The sequence below is a fragment of the Gopherus evgoodei genome, chromosome 7 (genome assembly GCF_007399415.2).
Source record: "Gopherus evgoodei ecotype Sinaloan lineage chromosome 7, rGopEvg1_v1.p, whole genome shotgun sequence".
In the NCBI taxonomy this organism is placed as follows: Eukaryota; Metazoa; Chordata; order Testudines; family Testudinidae; genus Gopherus; species Gopherus evgoodei.
The window spans coordinates 41028860-41056722 of record NC_044328.1 but is presented as its reverse complement, the minus strand read 5'-3'; the positions used below and the strand labels follow the sequence as shown (position 1 = coordinate 41056722).

The 27863-nt window shown below is 43.2% G+C and overlaps 1 protein-coding gene across 1 annotated transcript; it reads left to right on the top strand.

Moving 5' to 3' along the window:
* Window positions 1-721: 721 nt before the first annotated feature.
* OIT3 (oncoprotein induced transcript 3) lies at window positions 722-27705 on the top strand. Its single transcript, XM_030569931.1, has 9 exons — window positions 722-785; window positions 4490-4864; window positions 7067-7177; window positions 10829-10951; window positions 13335-13457; window positions 17989-18149; window positions 20011-20426; window positions 24932-25031; window positions 26950-27705. Exons 1-9 carry the CDS (start codon window positions 722-724, stop codon window positions 27130-27132), a joined length of 1656 nt encoding a protein of 551 aa, XP_030425791.1. The 3' UTR covers window positions 27133-27705.
* The last annotated feature ends 158 nt before the right edge of the window (window positions 27706-27863 follow it).

The following is a 27863-nucleotide window of genomic DNA, read 5'->3' as shown; positions in this document are numbered from 1 at the left end:
TGTGGTTGAATGAAGCAGCATGTCCCCAGTCTGCACTTACTTATATCAGTAGCATGTTTTTTGTGCACTGAGCAGACTCTGTACAAAACTCATGACTCAGGGAGTCAGGATATTTGCTCTCCAGTGGAAGGTGTCCATCATGGGACACCTCTCTTCACTTTGATTGAAGTTCCCAGTACAGCAGTGCTCCGTCCTGGGCAGTCTCTGCAGGAGAGGTTTAGTTTTCGTCTTTCCCTCCACCACCCACTCCAGTTAAAACTTTCCAGTTGTCTGCGATTAACTGGGGGGAGCATCATGAGCATCATGAAGTCATATGACTTTTGGAAGGAGCCGAGATAACAGCTAGCACCAATCTGCCCTTCTCTTCCAGCCTTCCAGGATGTCCGGGTGTCCCCTCCATTATAATTCCCCTTTAGATAAGATACTAGAGGTGTCAGTTCAAGAAAACAATAAGGGATGAGTTTAAAAACAAGATTGGTCAGTAAAGGGCAGTGCTGCTTTGTGCAGGTCAAGGCTGAAGTTGCCCAGCATCCCCTCGGCGTCTTCCTCCGATAAACCCTCCAATAGCACTAGCGCCACCACACTTCCCAGAGCTTGGAGTCAAAACACACAAACCATTAGGAGAGGCAGTCAGAGAGAAGGACAGTGAGGCAAGACAGAGGGGGAACAGGCAGTTTCAGGGAGTTTTTGTTCAGGTGCAACTTTTACTTGGTTAAGTGGGATGTTCCAGTACTTGTTTTTCTCCTTCTGTGTCTATGTCAAGTTTCAGCCAATATCTTCAGTGGGTGAGTAACCACAACTGGTGCTGCTTTTAGGAGTATGTGTGTGCATGGTATTTTTGGGTTTAGGTTGGGAGGCCTTGTGTGCCTTTTGGATAAAAGAGTGGTAGATCCAGGAATCAGTATTCAAAAGATCTTGAGGAGTTTTACTGCCTCCTGTTCTACACAGAGCGTCCTAAAGTGTTTGGACGCTGCTTAAACAGGCAACATCTCCACTTATTTGTAGTTAAAAGCAGGGGAAATTTAATGTTCATTAATGGTGGCAACTCTCTTTAGGGTGGGCAGGTACTGTGCTAGTTGCTCACATGATCTAGCAATACAGCTCAGTTCAGACAACTACAGTATCCCATTACTACTACTTCTCAGAGCAGAAACTGACACTTGCACAAAATGTACAGGATTGACCTTTCTCCAGATGTCAGACTCATGAATGCTTATTAGAGTATGAGCTACGTAATTATACAAGTTAAAGTGCACAAACAAAAATCAATAGTATCAATAAGGTTACAAATTGAAATGCTTAAATGAAAGTTAATGTTCTCCTACCATTAAGTTGGCCATGCTATTTCCAAAAGCACTCTACAAAGCTAATGGAAAGGGGAGTTTGAAGGGATGAGGGTGAAAATGAAATGTAAAAATATTGCAGTTTTGATTTTAAAAAATTGAAATACTTTTTCACATCTTTTGTGAAAAAAAAAATTAAATTTCCTTCCCAAAAAAACACAAACAAAAAATTTTCCACTAGCTTCAGTGTCGGAAAGAACCCTTTGGCATTAGCACTGTGCCTGCTGAGGCAGTAGCTGCAGGGTCGTGCAGCTGTTTGTCTGCAAATAGCTGTATTAGTCTTCAGTGTTCTAGGGGCTAAGGAATATTTGAGTCACTATTGTCTCCTCCTGCCTGAAACTGCCCACAGTCTGGGTGGGGGGTGTTCTTTCGCTTGAACTGCTTCCTCAGTCTGGAATTCCCCCTTCTCCCCCTCCAAGTCCCTGCATTGTTCCATTCTCTAAATCTTGCCTTTAAAACCTTTCTTATCTGTTCAGCTAATGACGAGCTCTCTGTGGCAAGTGTTTTCTTAGCCCATCTATGAAAGACACTATTTAGAAGCTAATTGCATTGTATGTAACTTCAGTGCTGCTAAATTGGGAAGTGGACAGGGAATTCCTCACTTTGCCACCTTTTTGTTGCCAGCACAGAGTTTTTAATCTTGGACAGTAATCCATCCTAAACCCCAGATAAGAAAGTCATTGAAACTAAAGCATTGACGAGAAAGACCAGGTAAGTGTGAAAGAGGCTATTTCAGTCCTATCTGTTCTGGATACAGGGACAGCCTAGTTCCTCCATGAAATGAGTTCATCCTGCTGGTAAGAAAACAAGGATTGAGACACCTTAAATAAGTGGGGTCCAAGTCTGTTCTTGTTTGGGAGGTAAAATAATCTCTTTGGGAATACTGGCTTTAAAAGAGTGGCATCTCTGGAAAAAAGAAAATGCATAGTGAGTTTCTTCAGAGATCTGAGATTCCTGATGAGGGCTTCTCTTTGCAGTCCTTGTCAGGGCTAAGGAATACACGTGGGATAGCAAGTTTTCTGTTAGTTCTTCTGCTCATCACTTAAAAACAATGGTACCAAAGCTTCTTTAAAAATTATCCTCCATAATCCAAACCTGATCTCCTACAGCTTCCTCTCACAGCTTTGCACCCCTCCTGCAGCTGGGTGTTGGGTTTTTTTCTGTTATACTGAACTCAAAGCCAAATGAGACAAGTCTGTGATTGCAGATGGTGTAAGGATGTTTAGTGAGAGATTCCTTTAAGAGTCTTGTATTATAGGAAGGTGCAAGATAGCATTTCAGTGAAGGAAACAGGTATTTACAGAGGATACAGGTAAATTAGACAATCTTTAAACCATTTCTCAAAGCACTTATAGTTCCCATTTCAGAGCAAGTGAAGCAATAATAAGTACTGTACAAAGACAGTATCTAGAACATTTTATTAAAAACAATAGTTGATTTTGAACGGCCTCTTTCATATAAACTGCATCATGCCATTCTTTAGAACTAAATTAAATAATAAATAGCAGAAAGAGAAAGTACAGAATATATGGAAGAACTATATTAAAGAGAGAGAGAGACCATGTATTCTACTTGGCTGGGATGTACTTAATCAGAATGACTGGCTTTATTAGTCTAATGCTACTGAAGGTAATGAATTCTCCTTAGTCAGGAAAATATTAGCATATATTCTGCTTACAGAGGACAAATTGAGTCGTGGTTAGTGGTACTTAATCAGGTCTTCATATATTGTGAAAATGTAAGTTCCAATCTTCTAGTCTAGAAACAGACTAAATACAGGAAAGATGAAAATGCACTGAATATTTTTGTGTTTTCAGTGGCACAGTATTCTTCCATTTTAGATATTTTGCACACACACATCTCCCACTTAAGTCAATAGATGCTGGTTTCCAGCATGTCCCAATTCAGAGCACTCCATTCAGTAGGTTTTGAGGTGAGATATGAAGAGACATGATAGGAAGGCTGTTTCAGATGGCAGCTGAAGATGGTCAGACCAACCATAATGAATGTTTTGAGTTAAAGGAGGGATAGTGTTAAAGGGCAGAAGGAATAGTGTGGACAAGTTTCTTGGGGTAGTCTGGGGCAAGTCCACGTGGGTCTTCAAATGCCAGAGACCTGAGTTTTTCCACTGCTTTGCCCCTTGTGTACTAATTTACGCTAGGCAAAGTGGGTGTAAAACCCTAGCAAGTCAGCATGGTAACCCTTTGCACTCACTTTGCACCGGCATACAGTACAAGGCTACACAAGGGGCAGGGTGATGGAAAGCTAAATCTAAGGACAGTAGTTTGAACTGCCTGAGGAGGGTTTACAGTTACATTGGATTCTAATGACTCTTGTGTAGGTTCTGGGCCAGATCCATACACAAGGTAACAGGCAGATATTTTCCATTTGTAAAACTGTAACATGAATATGTTCACCACCTATCTGTTGCTTGCATTCTAACAGCTACTTCTAGTGATGATTTCTGACTTCTAGCCATAAAAAACTAGTACTCGACAAAAAGTGAACTGTGCTATTGTTGAATGCTTTTTATGAATTTTATAAATGCTTCAAAATCCACTTGGAATTCGATCCTCCTCCTTCTGAAGTCTGGGGGAGAATTAGAATCTACTCCAATGGGTCAGACACTTATGTGGCCCCAGCAAGTGGATGAATGCCAAAGAACTGATGCTATGCAAGGCATTTCAATTATGCTTAAATAAGGGATTCATGGGGTGTCTGATCCACTTAAATCATCCATATGGTGTTCCCTGCAAGCTTAGTCACCAGTCAGAACTTGACTTTCCACATCACTTCATTCTGCTATGCTCGAGGTACCCATTATACAGTATTTACTCTGCAAGTCATTCTTACTGTCATATAGTGTTTTAAGTGCTCGAATGGTCCTTTACGTTGGTTGTTTTTAAAGGAATTAATTAAGTTGATCTTTAAGAATACTTCATTCCTCTGAGCTTCTGGTAAATGGACAATCACTTTTCCAGCAACATCCTGTGTCTCTGGGATCTCTGTCCATTAAGAAGATTCTGCTATATCAGGAACGGAAAAATAAAATTTGAAATTATTTTCTGGTTTCTACAGTTACTAGTCAGTAAACATGGTTTGATTATCACTGGTTTCTCCCTCTTCTCTCTTCTCATATGACTCAGCCCTGGACCCTTGTTCTGCCTATATCAGCCTGAATGAGCCTTGGAGGAACACTGATCACCAGATAAATGGTTCCCGTGACCAGCCTACATGCGATAGCCACATTGATGGGGAGTGGTACCGCTTCACTGGCATGGCTGGTGATGCCATGCCTACCTTCTGCATCCCAGAGAACCACTGCGGGACACATGCTCCCATCTGGCTAAACGGCAGCCACCCTAGGGAGTTGGATGGCATTGTCCAAAGACAAGCCTGTGCGAGTTTTAAGGGGAACTGCTGTCTCTGGAACACCACGATTGATGTTAAGGCATGTCCCGGCGGGTATTATGTCTACCGCTTAACCAAGCCTAGTGTATGCTTCCATGTGTACTGTGGGCGTAAGTAACCATGAGAGTCCTTTCTTTTCTTTGACTATCTCTTTATTCTTTTCTGTGATTCTCTGAGTGACAACTGTGTTGGTGATTTTCCCTCTCTGGTAGTTAGTTCCTCACTCCCACCCCTTGCCTTGGGGTGGGGAATCCTACTGATGTTGGAGAGGCAGGAATGCCCCCAGAAATCACTCCAACACAGCAAACAGTCCAAGTGCCACTCCAACATTAGCCTCTTAGTCACAGCACTGCAGTACGGTGCCAGCCCACAGTGGCCATGCAAAACAGGCTGCTTTCTGTGCCTTTCCCCAAGCCCTGAGCTCAGACTCTAGGTAGGAAATCTTCTATGGCCTGTGTTATACAGAAGGTGATTGATTAGATCACAGTGGTCCCTTCTGGTCGATAGACAAGATGATCATAGTGGTCTGTTCTGGCCTAACAATCTGTGAATGGTATTTCCATCCTCAAGCAGGAGGAGAGCTGGCAGCAGAAACCATGGGTAGGGCTTCTTGCCAGCTCTCAAGTAAAGGAGAGTTCTGGGGCCAGAGGGTTTGGCCTTTCACACTGTTGATATCTGAAGTGAGGACTCCACAATGACAATGCTGCAAAACAGTTGAAAAGTGGAGGAGTTTCCTTGTGCCTAGAAATTAGGTATCCTAAAGAGAATAAGGAAAGCCTAGGCTATGAAAACAGCACTAGCCCAGCTCCTATGACTAGGGCCCTAACAAATTCACAGCCGTGAAAAACGCATCATGGACGGTGAAATCTGGTCTCCAGCGTGAATTCTGGCCTTTTGTATACTTTTACCCTATACTATACAGACTTCACAGGGTAGACCAGCGTTTCTCAAACTGGGAGTCCCAACCCAAAAGAGGGTTGCAGGGTGTGTTTGTGTGTGTTGCAAGGTTATTGTAGGAGGGCCATGGTATTGCCACCCTTACTTCTGTGCTACCTTCAAAGCTGGCCAGAAAGTGGCAGCTGCTGGCCAGGCACCCAGTTCTGAAGGCAGCACCATCGGCAGCAATGCAGAAGCCTGGGTGGAAATGGGCAGCCAGACAGTGGTGGCTGCTGTCCGAGGGCCAAGCTCTGAAGGCAGCAGCACAGAAATAAGGGTAGCAATACCATACCATGCCATCCTTACTTCTGCACTACTCCTGGCAGTGGTGCTACTTTCAGAGCTGGGCTCCCAGCCAACAGCTGCCACTCTCTGACTGCCCAGCTCTGAAGGCAGTGCCGCTGCCAGCAGCAGTGCAGAAGTAAAGGTGGCAATACCACGACACCCTCTACAATAACCTTGCAACACCCACCCCCCACTACCTGCTTTTGAATCAGGACCCCTACAGTTACAACACCATGAAATTTCAGATTTAAATATCTGAAATCATGAAATTTATGATTTTTTAAATCCGATGACCATGAAATTGACCAAAATGAACCATGAATTTGGTAGGGCCCTACCTATGACTTTCACAGAACTGGGCTGAGGTCTGAGTTGACAACAGAATCCAGAAATCTCCATGATTTGGGGTGAGTTCCAGATCCTGTGGGACACTTTCAACTATTTAATTATAACTTTAAAAAGTCTCTGTTTTCCCCATGTAATCAAACCCATAAACCTACTAGTTCTTCAGTCATCCACAAAGTCTTCCAGGAAAAACAGGAAGATGTGGAACCTGAATTTTTATATAAACACATAAATAAAAAACAGGAAAACTTCCTTTGGGCTAGAAGATGTCTTTATACCTGTGAGAGAAGATATCTGATTTCTTTTCTTCTTGCACAAAAAACTTGTCAGACTGATGCAGCATAAACTGTAGACTTGTTTATATTAGAAAAGTTGCAACTGTTTCTTTAAATCTGTCTAGTTAAACTAGTGCCAACCTCTAATGTAGACATACTTAAAATGGTTTAACCCTCACTTAAATCGGTTTAAATTGTGTCTGTAAATTACCAAAACTAGTTTTGCATTGGTAAATTAAGATAGTCCAAATTAAATGAGTTTTAAACCAGTTTAAATGTCTCTCCATTAGTCTGCACTAGATTAAACAGATCAATTCAAAATCAATTTAATAAGACCAGTGTTTTTCTAATGTAGACCAGGCTTGTAATTTATCAACTTAGCTGAGGGCATGAAACTCATAGCACTAATGGTAGAACTAGTTGTCTAGATTCTCAGTACTCTAGATCAACAGTGCTCTTGTCATTCTGTAGATTTCTATGATATCTGTGATGTGGTGGATTGCCATGGCTCCTGCTTGGATACCGGAGACTGCATGTGTTCCTTGGGGACAACTCTGGGACCTGATGGACAGACCTGTCTTGGTAAGGGCAGAAACAGAGGGGCATAGAAAATGTAAGGAGAGACCAGCTGGAGAAAGGGACTATATAAGTTATTGATGTTTTCTTTCTGTTCTTTTAGTTATTCATCTCCCAGTTAATTGCTTTTAAAAAAAGATGGAGAGACAGATATGTTTGGGACTAATTTTACCCCTTGTTGCTTGTAACAAGTCCACATTGTTTTCAGGTCAGTGATCTCACCTTTGGAGTTTTCCACCATTGACTCAGCACCTAACTGACCATTATCCTGGGGTCCCTGAGGCCATATAATTACTGAGGGTGAATTTGTGTTCTGTGTGGACCAGCTGTTAGTTTAATGAAGGGCTAATCAGAGGGCAGCAACTTTGCTGTCAGTGGTGATTTGCTTTGGAAGGTCACTGCTCATTCATATTCAGCAATAGGTTCATAGTCTGTCATGAGAGGCTTTTCCTTCATGGCTCTGTGGGATTCCTCAGTCCTCCAAACAGTTACATTCACTGTCATAGTGCTACATGCTAAGATTGGTGATGCTGACAATCGTCCTGTCATTGCAGGGCCCTATCCAGGGCTTGGAGCTCAGTATCTTCATATCACCTGTTGGATTTTTACATTTCTGTCTCTGCAAATGTAGCTTGGAGGCAAAGAGTCTATGCTTGATAATCTGTGACCAAGAGGTAAGAGTTGCCGGACTTAGGTGGCCTGAGGCTGGTGCTTTTTCAGTGGAGGGGCCTCGCCCGGGAACTTCCTTCTCTTCTGGCCCACTAGAACCTGAGTCTGTTGGCCTTCAGGACTAGTGGTGAGATCTGTCTCTGCTCCCGGGCTTTTTCATTATGGTCTGATTATGGTGAAGGGATTAGGTATAATGATGGATGTGAAAGTTGAATGATGAATGAGTCTTTTCCAATATTGTCATTAGTCTGCAAAATATGTATGGATTTTTCTTTTTAATATTTCTTGTGTCCATAGACTATGTGGTGTGTACTTGTCAATTAAAACTTAAATCCATGGTAAATACCTGGTGGAAGAAGATTGATCAAATAGCTGGTGTTTTCTTTTGACCTTCACACTGTCAGACAGAGGTGTTATTTTTTCCCACTGAATTTAGCACTGGAGAAAAATGCTGGACTGACAGCCCTGCAGACTGATTCCCTTTATATGTCCACAGAACAGTCGTGCAAGTTTTCCCAAATTTAAAGCCTTGCCAATATGCTTTCAATCTGAAGCTGTGGGAGATCAGCTCTAAAGAGGAGAGAACCGTTGGTTTCTTTGCTGACACTGATAATTGTCAGAGTGGGTTTTGCATTGTAAATATCTTTCACTCCTGAACTGAGGCCATCAGGCCATTTCACGTAAGTCACTGAACAGTCAGAAGATGGTAATAACTTCATCCCTGCTGACATGGGTTGGAGTTCACCAGTGATCTCAAAGTGAAAGTCTGTGTACACCCATTACTAATCTCATGAGCCACTGAGGTCTCTGACATGAACTGCATGTGGTTCCTCAAGTGTGTAATAAGCATCTGGGAGCAGATATTTAAGCCACAAAGATGCCTTCTCAGAGATTTATTCCTAGCGCTAAAAAACAGAAGGAAATATACAACAAATATATGCACAATTTGATTACACACTCAATTTTTGCTGAGGAGTCTTAGTACTCCTGTCCCTGTTGCAGGATTGACTCCGCTGTCTTTACCTCCTACATTACTTTTCTTTTCTTCATTTAATTAAAAACATTTATTGGACCTAATCAAGCAAGCCATCTGTGTGAGAACTCTCATTGACTTGCAGGACTGGGCCTATTCACTGATGAGTCTCCCATGACAATGGCGAAAATGGAAATCCCAACTCACTGATTTCTCACCCTTGCCTAAAAATTTTGGAGTTTAACATTCTGTCAAGGACAGCAATGGATGTGGATCTATGGGCAGGGCTGTCTAGGATTTCCATACTGCACTTCCTCTGCATGATAACCAGATGCCACAACCACCTCTCAGCAGTAATATTTGCAGTTGTTCTGCCTGGAGTCTTCAAAGCCATATGACTCATTCATCTTTCTAATGAATATCCTTTGGTGTGATTAAGTTGAAATTTATTTTGAACACAGTCAGTCTGGCCTTAATACTAAAATTACCCATATCTGTTTTCTCACTGAGGATATTCCCTCTTCTCCAGCCACTTGTGGGCTGGGAATGCAGCTCCACAACTAAACAGCAGCATCTGGGAATTCTGTCTAGCACTGAACTAGACTGACTTATGCAATACACTACAGATGTTATATAATGTTGAATCCCCATTCTGAACTGCTGATCCTGCAATTCTTTTCAGTTTTCTTAAATTAAATACATTCACCTGCAAACTAAATTATGAGTTAGGATTTAGGCTTCCTGCCATAGACCAACCTATCCTAGTGGGTTAATAATACTATTTACACACTCACTTTTCACCTCTTGGAGACCTTGAGTCAATCCCAGATTGTCATAGCTGAAATTACTGTCTGTCAACCTCATCCCCTCAGTGACACTTGTCTTCATAAAATCACCATGTTGATCATCTCTGCTTTGATAAGCAGAACTAGAAGCAAGACAGGATTAAAGTCTGTGGGCAGAATTTTGTGGAATTACAAGATTAGATTTACAGAGTCTCTGGCTGGATAACGTTGAAGGTGTACAGCCTTTACCAGAGCCATTGAAATAACTCAGCACAGCCTTTTCCTGCTTTATGTCTATCTCTAGCCTGCCCAATCATCCCTCATTTTCATAAGCACTAAATTTCAACCAACAGCATTAAAAAAAAAAGAGAGAAATTGATCAACATGCCTTATCTCTATGAAAAGCAGTATCTCCGTGCCTCCTAAATTCACTCAACATTTCCCTTCAAGGGTAAAGGATGGGTTGCAGCTTATTCCTTAAGCTAAGAACATCAAGCTTGTATCACTTGTGGAAGCAGATTATGGCACCAGTTACAAACTGTTTGTGTGGGGTACATGAGGACTAATATTACCTAAAAGAACTCATCTCTGTACTGTCTCTTAAAACTACATTTTCCTTATTTTTAGCTTCTGTCAGCTAGTAAATAATAACTAGCAAGCTATGTGGAGAAAATCCAAGCTTGACTGACTGATAACTTTGTCATTTTACCTAGACTTAGAAAAATTGTCACACATACCCCCCTTTAATGTATTCATTGCATGCAGGCAAAGAGTAAACCAAGTCTAAAGAACCAGGATTCCCTATGAAGAGTGAGCCTTTCAGCTCAAAAGGGAAGAGAAATTACAGGCTTCAGGGGTAGTTGTAAAATGGGAAAAATTAGGAGGAATTCTTGGGTCTCAGCCAAAGGATTCAAAGGTAACCTTTACCTTTTCCATCCCCTCTCAAATACTGTCATCCTCCCCGTGAAACAGTTTCTGTGTACAAACAGTGACATGTCTTTCCTTCATATTCAGCCTTCTTCCTAAGGCAGACTCAGAGTAGAAGAGATATTGGCTGCAGTCAGTAGTTACGACCCCTGTTATGTGATAGGAGTATTGATTCCTAGACCTAGCTCGTGTGAGTTAGGCCAGAAAATAAAGTCCAATTTCTTACCAGCAGCCCTGTTCATCAGACCCATTTTACAGGCTGTGTGTTGCAAAATTGTGTATTACAGTATTTGCTTCCTGCAGATGAGAATGAATGTGAACAAGATAATGGAGGTTGCAGTGAGTTTTGTGTGAATCTGAAGAACTCTTATCGCTGTGAATGTGGAATCGGGCGCACACTGGGAAAGGATGGTAAAACCTGTGAAGGTGAGTTAAAAGGCAAAGGGATGAAGGCAGCTGCATGGAATTACAGCTCTGAATTGCACCTTCTACAGTCCTACTTCCATAAAGTTACATCAATTATTACATTATTTCCTGCATAAATATTATCCCACAGTATTTGGTCAGTCATGGTATTTTTCAGCTGGTGTGAAATTAACTTGTGTTACTGTTGTACTTGCCAATAATTTTACTCCTGAAACACTTAGAAGAGAGTGGTGAAGAGGCTCCTTCCCACTCCTCCAGTATTGTTTCCAATAAAAACATACATTTGTATTTGTTAACACATTTTTTATTCGTTGTTAGCAGACATAAGTGGCTTTTAAGGAAGGATGGAGATAACCTTGAAACATGACCTGAGTGCAAATCATGTAGTGATGAGTCCTTACCATCACAGCTGTCAGCTACTCTGTGCATAATCCTCTGATCATCACCCCATACAATGATGAAGGAATGGAAACAAAATGATGAGGCATGGGACAGGGCAATAGGGACACTTGTAGGGGATGAGCAGGATTTTGTATTGCCATAATCTGGCAAAAGGTGAAATAGGGATGGGATTGGTAGATGGGAAAATATCAGTTAGTCCCAGTTATAGTTGAGAGTTGTGGGGTTTTTTGGTTTGTTTTTTTTACTCTGTTGAAGCTTCTCCTACAATCCTAAACGTCACTCATAGTTGTAGAGAGTAGCTATATGTGTGTTGGAACAATTAGCAGAGAAATAGATAGATACTAAATATGTTGTCATTGTGATTCAGAATTAAGACTCTGTTGAGATGTGTGAGGAATAGTTCCTCTCTCTCTTGGAGGTACTGGCTAATTTGTGCCCTGATTTCACGCATTAAATTGCAGTGGTTTGCGCATTGGCCTGCTAAACCCAGGGTTGTGAGTTCAGTCCTTGAGGGGGCCATTTGGGGGAACTGAGGTAAAAATCTGGGGACTGGTCCTGCTTTGAGCATGGGGTTGGACTAGATGACCTCCTGAGGTCCCTTCCAACCTTAAGATTCTATGTGACCCCAAACTTCACCTGGCTCTGATTTTCCGCAGTAAGAACAAAAGGGTCCTTCCAAATGGCAAAGATTAAAATCAGTGGGATTATACAGATGTAAACTGAGGTAAGCCCTCATCAGGCACACTTCGTTTGCAAACACACATGTTCTAAGCTGTTTTTGCATGAATGCTTTAGTTCTACAGACCCACCAGACAAATACTAGAAAAATGCACTACTTAGTATAGGTTCAGTAGGACCCTTCTTTCCTAAAGACTAAAAAAAATCCAATACAGTGCATGTTTTACACCTTTTAAAATGTAATTGAACCACATTTTTAGTCAGCAAACATGGGAAAATGTAATTAGCTTCTACTAATGCCCTGTTAAACTCAGAGAGTAATAGCAAATGTGAAATCTGACAAACTGGAGTGACTGTTAACATTACAAATGCCTTTTTTTTTTTGGTTTCCACAAAATTTTCTTGAAGTAAAATCTCACCCAGTTCTTACTGCCAAAGCTCTAAACTAATCAAAATGCTCTTTATACAGCCAGAAATATACTCTGCAAGCTGAAAAATTGACATTTAGTGTTTCTCTCTATAGGATAAGTATAAAATTAAAAAATTAAAGTGAGCTGAAGATTGATTAAGGAAATATGTATGTGTGGTAAAGAAAGACCCTGCCTAGCAAGTAGAAGGGAAAGCCTTGGAAATAGTAAGTGGTAAGGCCAGAAGGAATAAAGTAGGGAGGATGTCTGGGTCAAAGAATAACTAATAAGATAAGGGGAAGTTTCTAAAAAGAAGACTTCTAACCAGTTGGGGTGACTGCAGGTGCTTTTAAATCAAAGAGAATCTGTCTTAAAATGAGCTAACACAGCCCTTCCCCAGCCCACGCACCAGTGTTCAAGCCTGTGTGAACCCAGGTATAATGGGAAAACTGTTGGACATCAAAAAGGAGGGGAGAAATGGTCTTGGGAAAAAAGGTGATTGTAAATCTTATCTGGATTAAGACTGTACATAAGGGTGAATTGTCTCAAACTGTTTTTTTTAGCTGAAGTCAGTAATTGGCGCTGACATCCTTGTTTGTTAAAGGATATAAAAAGTTTATTGCTAGTACCTGCCTGAACACGTTGTAGCCGACCAATATTGGTTTGAGCACCTTTGTGTTTGGTCATTTATAAGCATCTTGATCAAATGCTTATAAATATTTTGTTACTGTTTGGATGTAGTAAATGACTTCTTATTTAGGCTTTTTCAGGCATATTTAGAGGAACTGCATAAAACTTTGGATTTAATACAGGAATTTATGGTTAAATAGGTGTTTGATGATTCCCCATGTTAATATTTCAAACATTATTAATAATTCCAACACTTTGTCTCTTAGAAATTGAAGGTTGCCACAATAACAATGGAGGCTGCAGCCACACCTGTATTGCAGTGGAGGACACATACCAATGCGAGTGCCCAAGGGGGCTTGTTCTGTCAGAGGACAACCACAGCTGCCAAGGTAGGGCAATAAAGATCATTTGCTAGAGAGCTAACCCAGGGCAATGTAGGTAAAGTAGGGAAGCACCCTTAGATCTTTAATCCATTGGAGCTAAAGTGCATCTTGAAGGGGATACTCCTAGGCTCTTGGATGATGTAGAAGGGTCACCAGTGCTCATAATGCCTCTGCTCACCCACCCTCACCAGCTGGAGAACATGTGTTGTGGAGTCAAGTATTTAGCATGAAGGCAGGTTGGGGGTTTAAAGGGGTAAATGGTGCCTTTTCTGAGATTACTATTTTACAATGGGGCCAATTAGTGTCAGATGTTAAGGGCATTTTGTGGAGGAATTCAGCATTTTAAAGAACAAGCAATCTTACTTTATTAAATTCAATCAAATGTATGGTCACATACAGTAGTTTATGGTGTAAAGCAGATATTTAACAGAACCTTTCTATAACTGCAGAAATACAAGCTTTTATTACCTCTAATCAAGTTTATGGTGATGTAATGAACTGTGGAAGACTTGCACAGAAACCTGAAGCAGTTTGTCTGTATCATATCAATAGTTCTACATGTAGCAATCCCTTTCAGCGTAATTCATGGTATTGTATCATCTGCCATTTTTTTAAAAAGGGAGTCGAGTCAAAGAAATGTTTATAATTTTTAAAGTAATTTTCCCCTCCCATTTATTCCTGCTACAGTTTGAAATTGAAATGCTTTTTTCCTCCCGGACATACACAAATCCTATGTACAACTAGGGATAGCTATTGTAATAATTTAAAATTTATTTGTATTGTGGTAGCCTCTAGGAGACCGAGTCATGGACCCTCATTGTGCTAGGTGCTGTACAAAAAAATGGCCCTAGCACCCAAAGACTTTATGTTCTAACTACAACAGAGAAAAACAGACAGACTCAGGGAGCACAAGGAAACAGGGATACAATATTGATCATCATGATAGGCCATAGTCTTGGGCTAAATTCCTTGTAAGCTGTGCGGCCACGCAGTAGCCTATTTAGCGCTGTGCAGGTGCTCAGGGAACCCACCCAGGGACCTGCTGTGCCCCTCCCCTAGCCCCAACCTAGCCTGACCCCCAACTGGCCAGGGAAGGCAATTCCAGGCCAGGGGAGGGGCGCCCTGGCAGGTCCAGCCATGGCAGAGTTGGGGCTGGGGGAGGGGCACTGAGGACGTGGCAAGTACGGGCCGCCTCTCCCCTGGCCCCAACCTAGCCAAAGCCCCCAACTGGCTGGGGGACGGGCGGCCCTTACCTGCCGGAGCGCCCCTCTCCTGGCCCCAATTCTGCCATGGTCCAGCCCTGCCGGGTCTCCCCTTCTCTGACCAGAACCCATCCCTGGCTTGGCTCTGACAGGGCCTGGGGAGGAGCACCAATCCTGCAGCTCCAGCCCCGGAGCTGCTGCAGCGGGGAGAGGCACCTCTTCCCCCAGCCCAGGTAGTGGTTGGGGAAAGAGAGCTGGGGGAGTCCTCTCTCACTGCCATTGCTCTGGAGCACCCTCCTGCACCCCAAACCCTTCATCCGCCCCCACCCCAGAGCCTGCACTGCCGGTCAGAGCCCTCACCCCCTGCACCCAACCCAGAGCCTGCAACTCCAACCCTCTGCCCCAGCCCTGAGCCCCTCATCCCCAGCCCCATCCTAGAGCCCTCACCCCAGCCAGCACCCTCACACCGCTGCACCCCAATCCTCTGCCCCAGCCCTGAGCCCCTCATCCCTGGCCCCATCCCAGAGCCCACAGCTCCAGCCAGAACCCTTCACCCCAACCTTCTGCCCCAGCCCTGAGGCCCTCATCCCTGGCCCCATCCCAGAGCCCACAGCCCCAGCCAGAACCCTGCACCTCAACCCTCTGCCCCAGCCCTGAGCCCTCTCCTACACTCTGAACCCACATGAATTTTATTATATGCAACTATATGAAGCTGATGGGAACACTGGTCTTGGGACACAGTGCTGCCAGCATTGTAAGCAGTATGTGGATTAGACCTCCTGTGAGCTGAATTAGATGACTCAAGTGCTTCAAACACCAGCAGCTCATCTACTTTAGGGCTCAAGATTTGTTATCGTTGGTGAAATTGAACCAGTACTGTCAATACTGGGACAAGTTTTTTGAAAAATGTCTCTAATGTAGGCAAAGTTACATTCTTCCATTACTTTGTGGTTGCTCATCAGTAATGAGTTGTTGGCATTGCTTTTTTTTGTTGTTTTTTTTTAGTCTTCTACCAGTGAGGGATGAGTTAATTTGGATCCAAAGCTGATTTATTGATAGTAGTGAAACCTGTTCTAGTTTTAAGTGTTCTATGGATTCATGGATTCCCACTTAGTCTAGAATACACAGAAGCTGCACCGCCCTAGCCCAGAACTCAGGTGGTAAGGATTTTCTTCTCCTCTCCACTTAGTATGTCAAAGTAACAGCATTAAAAAATAGAGATGTGTCTAAACCAAAACCCTGGATCCAAATGCTCCTGAACTTTGAAGAAATGCAACCTGGATCCAAACTCTCTTGCTCTGGCCTATCTCAGTTTAAAAGCATTTGGCTTCCTCATTTGTCAAAGGGTTAGTTGATAGTGTTAATAAAAGTCCTAAAGTAAGGCTGAGTTCATCACTTCTACACAGTGTTAGCTTTCTGGAGACCGTGGAAATGGTTTCACAGTGTCCCTGTAGAATCTTGAAAATAAGATTTGTCCTTTCTTTTGTCCTGTGCTGTTTGATTATTGATTATTTCTCACCATCTTGTCTTTCTAACAGAGCAGGAGCTCTGAGATTTCCTTTTTATTTAATTCTGCTTCCCTCTTAGTGATGGCAGTTAGAGAGCACATGGCTCTGGGAACATTGCTTGTTATTTGGCACATCACACCAAAAATGATGGCTTTTAATAAAACTGTTATTCTCTATAATGACTCGGTGACTGTTAAAAATATTGCTGCTTGTACAGCATAAATGTTCACTCGGGGGAAAAAATTATACTTCAATGATGCTAGTTGTATCCCAGACCCAAGTAGCTTGGAATTAGAGAGGCAAACCTTGTGGAGTGGGAAGTGTTAAATTATTTTTCTGAGTTGCCTGAGTCTGCCAAATTAGTGAATTTGCAGAATGTTTTGTCCTGTAACTTAAAACTAAATAATTCCCAAATTCTCTATCTTTTCCAGCTAAGTGGGGAAATCTGGGCTATGCATAAGAAGCAGAAAGCCTCTCCTAAAATTAAGTGGGTTCTCTATGTATAGGGTGTACATATAGTATTTATTTTTTAATAAAAATATTTTCTCCTATACACACTTCTTTTTAACAGTTTCTCTCTAGCCTGTTTTCACTCTGCTCCATCTCTGCTCATCTTTCCCCAGTTTCTCTTTAATAGAGTTCAAACTCAAAAATGTTCAAGTTGAATTTTTCAAATCCCGGATGTCCAAGTGGCTTGGCATGACAAAGAATGAGTTTGCTAATCATTACCAAATGTATTACATTAAATATTGATTCTAATGGTCTTTCCAAACACATCCATTCTGGCTGGACATCTATACAGGATGAATTAACCCCTCCCAAAGTCTTGTTATAGCATGTTCTGGGACTTGTATACTACCTGAGATAGATTCTTCAAGGATGGCTCTGTTTGGGTTGTTACAAAATCCCTGCCAGTAACATGCAGGGGTCTTGCCAGAACATTACACTGTTAATGATATCATCCAGGCCTTGACTAAATAAGAGTAATTTGAAAAACAGTAATTAAGCTCCTCCCACAAAAACTTCAGTCTCTTCAATTCTGTCTTCTGCTGCTGGTCCAGCCAGGATGGAAATTGTTTCAATTGCTTGATTCCAATGTGCCAAGTGGAGAATTTGGGGGGTAAACATGGATTGGAACAGTGAGGAAGTTTGGGGTGTGGACAGGACATAAAATGAAATGTGGGGGGAAGAGCAAAACCTCACTATATTCCACAATAACTTAAAACACTCTGAAATTAAAAGAGATGAGGAAGATAATGTGATACGATACTTTGACTAAAATGCTTAGTGTTAGTCTGGAAAACAGTAGGGTAAAAATCACTTGTATTGAATAATCATAACTGAACAAAAGGGCAAAGACCTCTACCGGATCCCAGCAATGCAGGAGATGCACATTAAATGCAGCTCTCAGACTCATGGGTACAGATTTGCCCCATGAAGAGGAAAAACTGCTCTTTGGGGCATCTAAAAAGCTGAAATATGAAATCTACAGTTCCCCTGTCTGGGCAGAGAGATCAAAACAAACTGTTGTAGGCCAATAAAAGGCCATTTAAGGAAACACTGGAATGGGAGTGAAAGGCAGCCTGGTCACAAATAGGACATGTACTCTCCCCTGCATTCCCAGTAATTAGGGTAGCAACTGTGAAAAAAATGGGACAGGGGATGGGGGGCAATAGGCACCTATATAAGAAAAAGTCCCAAAAATGGGAGTGTCCCTTCAAAAACAGGACATCTGGTCACCTTACCAGTAATGGTATGCAGAGGCCTTCTCTACCTCACTTGGCAGATTTGCTGTGCTGATCATTGTGCTGGGGGGGTTTCTTGCAGTTCCAGTGCTGTGCAAGTCCACCTCCATTGAGGTGAGCATCCCCAAGGATCTGGTTGGAGGGCTGGATCTTTCTCTCAGCAATGCTTCCTGCAAAGGAGTATCCAATGGCACTCATGTCAACATCAACTTCTCTTTGAAGTCCTGTGGCACTGTTGTAGATGTACGTATGCTCATCACTATCAGCTTTGTCATCATCATTGTTCTCGTTACGCGTGTATGGACTGGGGATAAGCGTAGGGTCAGCTGGGGCCCAATCCTCATTGACATGAGTAGCTGTACTGAGGTCACTAAGAGAACTGATATGGGGAAGTGCTGCAGGATTGAGCCCTCAGTAAATGTTAGTACCCTTCCCACTTTGGGTGTGTCATGTGAGTCGTGAATCCAAACTCTTAACTGACTGAGCTGCGTGGGTATCTGGTTCGGATGCATTTCATAAAGTTTCTTATTGCACAGGTAGAACCTCTCTCAGACAGTCTGATCTCTAAGCTCCTAGTAGCCATTTTATAAGATGAATACCCAGAGGTGAAAGTAAGCCAGTACACCCCGGTACCACAGCCCCAGACCCCTTAAATAGCCGCCGGAGCCCCGCCGCTGCCTCCTCCCCAGGGCTCCGGCAGCAGGGCTCTGGGGACGAATTAAAGGGTTCAGGACTCGAGTAGCCACTACCACCCCGGGCCCTTTAAATCATCCCCGGAGCCTCCCAGAGCCCTGGGGTAGCGGTGTCGGGATTCAGGTGGCTATTTAAAGGGCCAGGGGCTCGGCCACGGCTACCGCCACAGGCTCTTTAACTTGCCACTGCAGCACTGCCACCGCTACCCCAGGGCTCTGGCAGCAGGGCTCCAGGGGGTAGTGGCAGCTGGAACCCCAGGCCCTTTAAATCACCACCTGAACCCCCAGCTGCCACTGCTACCCCGGGGCTCCAGCAGCGCAGCTCAGGTGGCAATTTAAAGGGCTCGGGGCTTCCACTGCTGCTACCCTTCAGGGCCCTTTAAATCACCACCTAAGCCCCATTGCTGAAGCCCTGGGGTAGCGGCAGTGGGGCTCTGGCGGTGATTTAAAGGGCCAGAGGCTCCCAGCTCTGCTACTGCAGTTGAGCCTTGGGCCTTTTAAAGCTCCTCCAGAGGCTGGGGCCCCTTCCAAGGGTGATTTAAAGTGCCTGGGGCTCCAAAGGTCCCACCTCTTCCGGTAGAGGCCACACTTCTTCCAGTAGAGGCCCCTCCCCCTCCTAAGGACTCCAGAGCACTGTTAAGTCCTTTAAGTTACTTTCGCCTCTGTGAATACTGTGCATTTGTGGGAGACAAATACAGAAAATACTGGCTATATGCATATCTTCTATGGGAGAGAATCTTTTCCTGCTGCCATGCAAACAACCTCAGCCCAGGTCTAGAGGGGCCACCAAACTCTGTGTGTGAGGGTTGGTTCCCTCTCCCTTATTGGCTAGGTCCTAGTAATGTACATTTGGCAGTATCGAGGACTGAACTGAGACTACTACATTCAGTTCAAGTAGGGCCTCTGAGTGGGCTTGACCTTGTTCCTTGAGGGAAAGGCCAGTTTTTATGCTCTGTTACCCAGTAGCTGACTCGTTTGCAGAAATGCAGTCAGAAGGGAACACAGGAGGGGTGTCCCCATTACTGGCAACTTCTCAGGAGCCAGAGGGCTACACCTATCGCAGCGTGAATAGTGTAGCCAGTTGAATGGCCTTGGCCTCCATCTGTAATACAGAGCTCCAGTCCAGGGACACTGCATGTCCAAGCATAATGTTTCTATCCAAGTGCCTCATTGTAATCAGATAGTGTCCATGGCTCCTACTAAAGATGAGGGTGACTGTGGCTGCAGCGTATAAGTTTATTGGCTGCAGTTTGTTAGAGCAGGAATAGCAAGACAAACCCAGTCTCTGACTCTTGTGTCCAAAATCAAACAGATTTTAAAAAATAAAGATCCTGTTTGATCCCTGATGTTTCCAGTTGCTTCGTATTGTGATGATCTTCCTCCCCTTCCCACCTCCCATTGTTGTGCTGCAGGTAGTAAATGATAAAATCATTGCTACCAATATGGTGACCGGCTTGCCCAAGCAGACACCTGGCAGTAATGGGGACATCATCGTCCGCACCAGCAAGCTGCTGATCCCTGTGACCTGTGAGTTCCCCCGTCAGTACACCATCTCTGAGGGCTACGTCACCAACCTGAAGAACTCCCCTCTGGAAATCATGAGCCGCAACCGGGGCATCTTCCCCTTTACCCTCGAGATCTTCAAAGACAAAGAGTTTGACGAGCCCTACAGGGATTCTCTCCCCACCCTCAAGCTTCGCGACTCGCTGTACTTTGGGATCGAGCCCATGGTGCACGTGAGTGGGCTAGAGACACTGGTAGAGAGCTGCTTCGCCACCCCCACCTCAAAAATTGATGAGATCCTGAAGTACTACTTAATTCAAGATGGGCAAGTGTCACAGTTTTACTTCCCTTGTTTGTCTGATATTTAACCCCAATACTATTTGCCATCTGGGTCACAGGGCACATAGAGGAAACAGAAAACACCATCACTCCTCCACAGACAGGAAAAATCTAGACTACTGGTCAGGACATGTTCAGAGTAATTGCCAACAGCCATTGCTACCAATGCAAAACCACCCACATAGTAAAAAGTCTGGAGAGACCAAAAGGAAGGCAGCATAAATAACTGTTCCATATTGTTGTTGTGTATCTGTCTCTATAACTTGGCTCCTGTAGAAAAACCATGTGGCCCTCTTTGTGTGCCAGCTGGTGACCAAACACTAAAGCTTACTTAACCAATGAATTGAATCCCTTTACTGTGACTGGGTTTATTCTCTGCGCAGCTAAGCCTGTGGAACCAAATCTCTTTGTATTCCATTAGCAGTCATTTTTACCCTATGAGCCAAAAGTTCCGCCATGACTGGAGCTTCTAGTGGCTTTGCTGAGCTTATCTCACATCTTACACCTGCCACCTAATGGTCTGTCTGGCTATCACTATAGACACAGTGGGCTACAGGTCACTTAATTATGGGAGCAATTTTCTGGCAATTGCCAGTGGGCCAAGTCCTCAGGGGAATGTTAATAAAAAGCTTAGAGCAGACCTCCGAGGTCTGTAATGGGACATCTAATAATGATAGTGGCACAAGAGGTTCCAAGTAGCTTTGCTGAGTGTTCTGATGTTTCATAAGATGGTCCCAGCTTTGACAGGATTGTCATATGTTCTGACATGTTTAGAATCATTTTAGTGTTCGCATGATGTTGTCTCAGGATGTTTGCATCGTGATGTTGCCAGTCAGAATGGCATTGCAACATCCTAATGCAAATTTCACAGTATTGTGACTGTTGTATGCTATGACTCAGGGGACAAAGTCCAGTAAAAGTAATATCCAGGATGCACACATTCAGCTACTAGTTCAGGGACTCTGGTAATTAGTTAAGTCTAATCTAGTGTCTGCCCATCACCCTGCAAAGATAACAGTGGTTTATGCAATAACCTGTCTGTTGAAGAAATAAGTCATCCACCATGACAATTAATGAGGCAAAAGTTTCATAGGCTGATATTTTAAAAGTAGCAGGGAGGATTTGGGTTGGGTGTTTTTTTTGCTTTGTGTTTGTGTTTTACTTCAATTTGTCTAACTTTAATGAATTATTACTGCAGCAGTGTGTAGTGCTTCTCTCTCGGTAACCAATGGTAAGCTACATGTTGGCTCTTGTACTCTGTGCTTGATGCATCAGCTGCACTTAAGTCACTTATGCACTTCTACTTCTGTGCTTTATGCACCAAATCATAATGGAATTACTTGTTTATCAGATCTCCTAGCAATGACTTTGGGCACTTGTATTCTTGGGACTCCAAACATCCATTAATCACCAACACTTGAGAACATTACTGAAAATGGTCAGTATTGGAAAAAGGAGGAACATGAACTGAATGGGGAGAAAGGAGAATTGAATGGTGAGGTCTCTAATCCATTACAGCGGCAGATTTGCACTTGACTATGATGGGTCCAGGGGGTTCCTCCTGTAAGCATTCACTGGCATTTTCTCTTCATAGGAAGGTGGTACCAACAACCCCTCTGCTATTTTTATACTTTACAGGACAACAAAACTTTACAGAAAAGATATGACATTAAGTGTGGTGGAACAGACACCATTCTGACTTCAGTCTGTATAGTCCTGTCAAGATTACTATTCCCTATCAAATTACTCTGCATTGGCACACTGCATACTGTTTTAGCTGCTTTTGCATCAATTAAAAAGTAAACTTCATAGACTATACCAGTGATTCGCCCATGCTAAAAAATGCTCATTCTTGCTCAAAATAGTACTCAATCCAACATCCCTTAATCCCCCCATAGACAAAATCCTAAAGATAAAAGACAAGCCTTTTAATTAGTTTAGCTAATTAACCACCATCAGGTCTGCAAGGCAACTGTGACTTAGAAATTCTTAAATAAAATACTGTATAAGGACTTGAAATATTTTTAGGGAGCATCCTTCCCTTACTTATTTTCCACCACCCCAAATCCCCCAGCTGACAAGTGCTGAATGTACCTTACTTTGGAGCCCACCACCTCACTTCTGAAAGGGGCTGTCTCCCTTCAGAGGCTGAGTGCAACCTGACTGAATCCTGGGGGATTAACTCAGACTCATGGGTGTTGGAACTAGGGTTCTGGGGGTGCTGTCACGCCCCCAGGCCTGACGTGGTTTCCATCATATATGGGGTTTATAGTTTGGTTCAATGGCTTTCAGCACCCCCCCCCATAGAAATTGTTCCTGCAACCCTGCTCAGACCCCTTGTGTGTTGCAGTACAACATCCTGTCACTAGACCAGCAGGGCAGCCCTAAACTTATATTTAAAGTATGTTTTTAGTATCCCTATTGCGTGTGCCTCTAAAAAAGCAACAAGCTGGTTGTAGAGAAAACAAATATTATAGCTCTCCAGTATGTATATCCAAGACCCTGTGGTTTAAAGTGGGTCCATTATAATCAAATCATAGTCTAGGACTTTTAAGAAGGGCTTGATTTAACCCAGCTCAAATAATTTAAGACGGTTCCAGTATAAATCTGTTAATAACACTCTTTAAAGGTGGCCCTTTCATTATTATCATATAAAGAAAAACTCTTTAAATTGGCTCCTTCATAGTCAATTAGGAGCTATGAGTTTAAAAGCCACTTTATAATAAACAATCCAATACCATCTGATGTTTGTCCACCATGGGGACATCTGAATATTGCAGTTCTAGGAGTGGGCAGTTCAGATGGGCAGTTCTAGGAGTTCTAAACTCATATTGTAAACCAGATACTTAGATCATATTTTGAGAACGGCCTGAAATAAAACAAACGATGGACTAAATAACACTGATTTTTATTAATTTGTATTTGTCTTTTTTTTTCACCCCTCCTCAATTCGACAAACTGATCGTTCCAACAGTTATATAGTGCAATGCATGCTATTGAATCCAGTTTATGCAGAACTCTGCTAAAGAGAGCAACATTCTGCAGGCTGAGGAACCTAACTGGCTGACTATCCCAAAGGTTTTTAAATGAAAATTTCTGCGTAAACAGAGTTAATTATTTTTCTTTTTCTTAAATGAATACACTATACTGTGTAATCATTTTCAACAATTCATCAAAATAGTTTACTGTGGCTGTCTGTTTAAAAGTCAGGCTATAGTATTTCAAGTTTTGTTCCTCTACCCTCCACCATTTCCATCACAACCTCTTTTATAACATGCGAAATCCACATTCCTGAGATTAGTTTGTGGAAGAGGACATGCTGTGTTGTAATACAGTACAACAGCAGAGTAGAATTTGTGCCTTTTTAAATTGGCATGGCATTGTAATAATCAACAAGAACTTCTATTAAATAAAAACCATTACAATTTTTTTGTTAGTTCTATATCTAGCTCTAAACTGTTGTATAGTTCAGGCTTCAAATTTAAGTTCTGTAAAAACAATTAACCGTTCTCCTGTAGTGTTCATAGAAATATAGGGCTGGAAGGGACCTCAAGAGGTCTTCTAGTCCAGACCCCAGTCTTGAGGCAGGACCAAGTATGCTACACTGTCCCTGAGCAGTTTTTGTTTAACCTGTTCTTAAAAGCCTCCCATGACAGGGATGGGATTCCACAACCTCCCTGGGAAGCCTGTTCCAGTACTTAACTATCCTTATAGTTAGAAAGGAATCTAACCTCAATTCCCCTTGCAACAGATTCAGCTTATTATTTCTTGTCCTGCCTTCAGTGGACGTGGAGAACAATTGATCACCATCTCTTTGTACCAGTCCTTAACATATTTTAATACTGTTATCAGCTTCCCTTTCTGGCTTCCTGTGAACCCTAACACAAACATATTGTCCTAGAGCATGAGATGCTGAATGTGAAATTGGCTAGACATGGAGAAGTTGATCAGTATAGTTTCACAGGCTATGCTGAAGAAATGCAAAAAGTAAACAAAAGCATAAATAGTGAAAAGTACATTAGATTTGAAAAATGCTGTTTTTAATGATCTAAGAAATTTTAGTAACACAGATAAGGACATTTTCTTTTAAAGTAAATGATTTTTATCTTCTCAGTGTCCCTTTAATTATGACCTATTTTTTAAAATAATTCAGCAAATATCTGAATCTGTACATCTTTATTGATCATTGCAGACTCTGGTGCCCAGAAAGGTGAACTGAGGATAAACTTGATTGCAATTCTCTGGCAGATGTTCTGGTTGTAGGTATATGCAGCATTATTAGTTGTGCGCATTCTGCCAGTTCCCTTTGCTGCAGAGCTGTGCTGGCGATGCTATCAGTCACCACAGTTGTTTTTTGTCTTCATTCTTGAATGTTCTGCTGTGGCCAAAGACAAAGTAATATGGATGGTAACTAGATGACTACAATGGTTGGAATACTTTTTTTTCCACCTCTGTGAAAGCTATTAAACCTTCTCCCTCTCCTTTCTTCAGTTGTGTTTCTGATGACTCCGTGAAACAATACACGTCAAAGGATCATCTTACTAAGCACTTCCAGGTCCCTGTGTTCAAGTTTGTGGGTAAAGACAACAAGGTGAGCTCAAAACAAAATTACTTCTCAGGCAGACATTAAACCAGCCCCTAACTGGATTGGGAGACTGTCCATGGGGGAGTGACTAGTGGGAGGGACACAAAGGGGGCACCAACTAAAGGGGTGACTCCTCCCTGCCCCACTCCCCACATGATCCCCCCCCATGTGACTCATCCCTGCCCCCAGCCCAGGGGCTCTGCATTCTCCCCGTCCCCTACCGACCCCATGTTTCCTGGCGGGGGGTGGGGAGAGTCTGCTCCAGTCCTCCTGGCATGTGTGGAGCCACACACTAATGCACTCTCACAGGCAGCCTGTTGGCCTGGGCCACTGCCTGGTGCGGCATGCAGCAGCTGCACCCTTCCAGGCAGCCTCCAGCCATGCTGCCTGCCTGGCAAGCAGCGTGGCCAGAGGCTGTCTGGGAGAGTGCAACCACTGCATGCCGCACCAGGCAGCATGGCCAGAAGAGGAGAGGCTCTGGCCCTGCCCCTTCATCTCCCTGGCTGCCGGCCTCGCCCCACTCCAGCATTTTGGGGAGGGTCATGTGACCCTTTGCCCCCACCCCCCATAGGTCACCATTGCAGGGGGCTGATTCTTTGTGCGTGTAGTATTACAGTAATACTAGAGTCAGGGATAGTAATTGCCATACCAGAACAGATTGATGGTCTGCCTAATCTAGCATGTTCTTTCCTTTAAGAGCAGGGGTTCTCAGACTGGGGGACTTCTCAGGGGGTTGTGAGGTTATTACATGGGGGGTCTCGAGCTGTCAATCTCCACCCCAAACCCCGCTTTGTCCCCAGCATTTATAATGGTGTTAAACATGTTAAAAAATGTTTTTTAATTCATAAAGGGGGGGTCACACTCAGAGACTTATGTCAAAGGGGTCACCAATAAAAAAGTTTGAGAGCCACTGTTTAAGAGCCTAGATCAGGTGCTTTTACAGGAAAGTGGGGGGGTCGAGGAAAGCCTTGACAGTTGTGCAATACTATGGCTCAATTTCTTCCTAACAGCAGAAAGCACTTAGCTTAGTCCTGAAGCATGAAGATTCATAGCTCCTATAATTGTTGGCCTACCTAGTGAGGTATAACTGCAGATTCTGTTCTATCTTATTTTTGTGTCTACACCTGTTTGAATTTTATTTAGCTGTTCTTGGCAGTATCAGGTTCAAAATTTAACCTTACCTGCACGCACAAAAATGCAGGACGTCCTGCTCACTACTCAGAGGGACTCTACCATCCTCTCCTATCATCTGGGGCACAGGGAGCTGCCATTCCATCACTCCCTCTTCCTTGCTGTCTAGAAATTACAGCTGCTACTCACATCCTCCTTCCATGGTCCCCCAGAGTCTCCTGTCCCCCCTCACTCTACATTGACCTGTTTGCCTTCCCTATCCCCTCACAGTCTTCTACTCCTCACATTTGCCCTCCCGGCTCATGCCACATTCCACTGCACTCTCTCCCTCTGCCTTATGCTCCCCCCAGTCCTCTGATTCCTCATAATTTCCTGTTGTTTCCTGACAAATTCTCCCTTATGTGTATTGCCCCTTCAGTTTCATTCCCAGCACCTTCATGTTCTCTTTCCCCTGCCTGCCCCTTACACAGTGATTAAAGGGGCCACCATCTTCTCTGAGCTCAGTTAGGCTACAAACAAACAGGGCTGCTATTTTTGCTGGGAGCAGCCTCATTTTCTCCTCTAAAGGTTAAAGGGACATGGCAGTGAGGGCGGCCTGTGGCTTCAGTCCCTTTAGTAATGGGAGATGGTGTCCATCTTGGAGAAGGACAATAGTTTGCAAGTTTGGGATGGATGATGGGAATCATTAAAAAAAAATCACATAATATTGTGAGAGCTGGCAACACTACTTATGTGACAGCCAGCCCCATGGTTCTTCACACTGCCAGCTCCCTCCCTTTTCACAATCCTGCAGGAAGTGTTCTTGCACTGCCGCATCCTTGTGTGTGGCGTGCTGGAGGAGAGGTCTCGCTGTGCCCAGGGGTGTCGGAGACGAATGCGCAGGTCAGCTGGGATGGAGGAAGAGGAGGAGGAAACCAATCACATGGCAAACCATATCCTGACAGGTGGCCCCATTAGAATCGACATGGATGAGTAGCACTCTCTCACCACCACAGTGTACTACCCAAGAACCTGCCCTCCCTCCCTACTGATGTTTTGTTGCCTGGGTTTTGATGATGTGAAAAAAGTGTTTGGGAAAGCCCTGCATAAGCCTATTATCGTGTTTCATAATAGCCTGACAGTTATTTACTTTTGTGAAGCTATATTAGACACAAGAGGCAGCCCCTCCATATGTAATCTGATCTGCTGTGTAATAAAGCTGTGCCTGCATTTCTGTCAATTAAAGGGAGACATTTCAGTTATAGGCCCAAAATGTTACCTGCCTTCGTTTTTCTGAACTGTTTGCAAACCTCCCAGTGTTTAAACACATTTTGAACCATGCTGCTAATGCTTTATTTTCCAAGGACAATACAAGCAGTGCCAGGAGCCCAACACACATACTGAACAACTCCTGTGGTAAGGCTGTGTGTGCGGTGAGGGTGACATCAAGGTTCTGAAGGGGGGTTATTAAAATACATATAGATATATATCTCAAATATGCAGACTCTTTGAAGCTGTAAAAGAACAGTAATATGCAGCTAAAGCTCAGAAATGTTGCAGGCAAATGTGCATATTTTAAAAGAATTATTTCATAAAATTAATTTTATATTTTCCTCTGACAATTACATACATTTTTTACAATATGTTTCTCTCTATTTAGTGTATCTTTTCTTCATCTCTCTTCCCCCTAATCCTGTCCCACTAGTTTGGTGATATGTGGTGCATTTT

Coding starts and splice junctions, on each gene's coding strand:
- OIT3 (XM_030569931.1), top strand. CDS start 722: ATGTTCCAGTACTTGTTTTTCTCCTTCTGTGTCTATGTCAAGTTTCAG. Junction 10,952..13,334: donor GGATGGTAAAACCTGTGAAG/GTGAGTTAAAAG, acceptor TTTGTCTCTTAG/AAATTGAAGGTTGCCACAAT. Junction 18,150..20,010: donor CCTGTGGCACTGTTGTAGAT/GTACGTATGCTC, acceptor GTTGTGCTGCAG/GTAGTAAATGATAAAATCAT.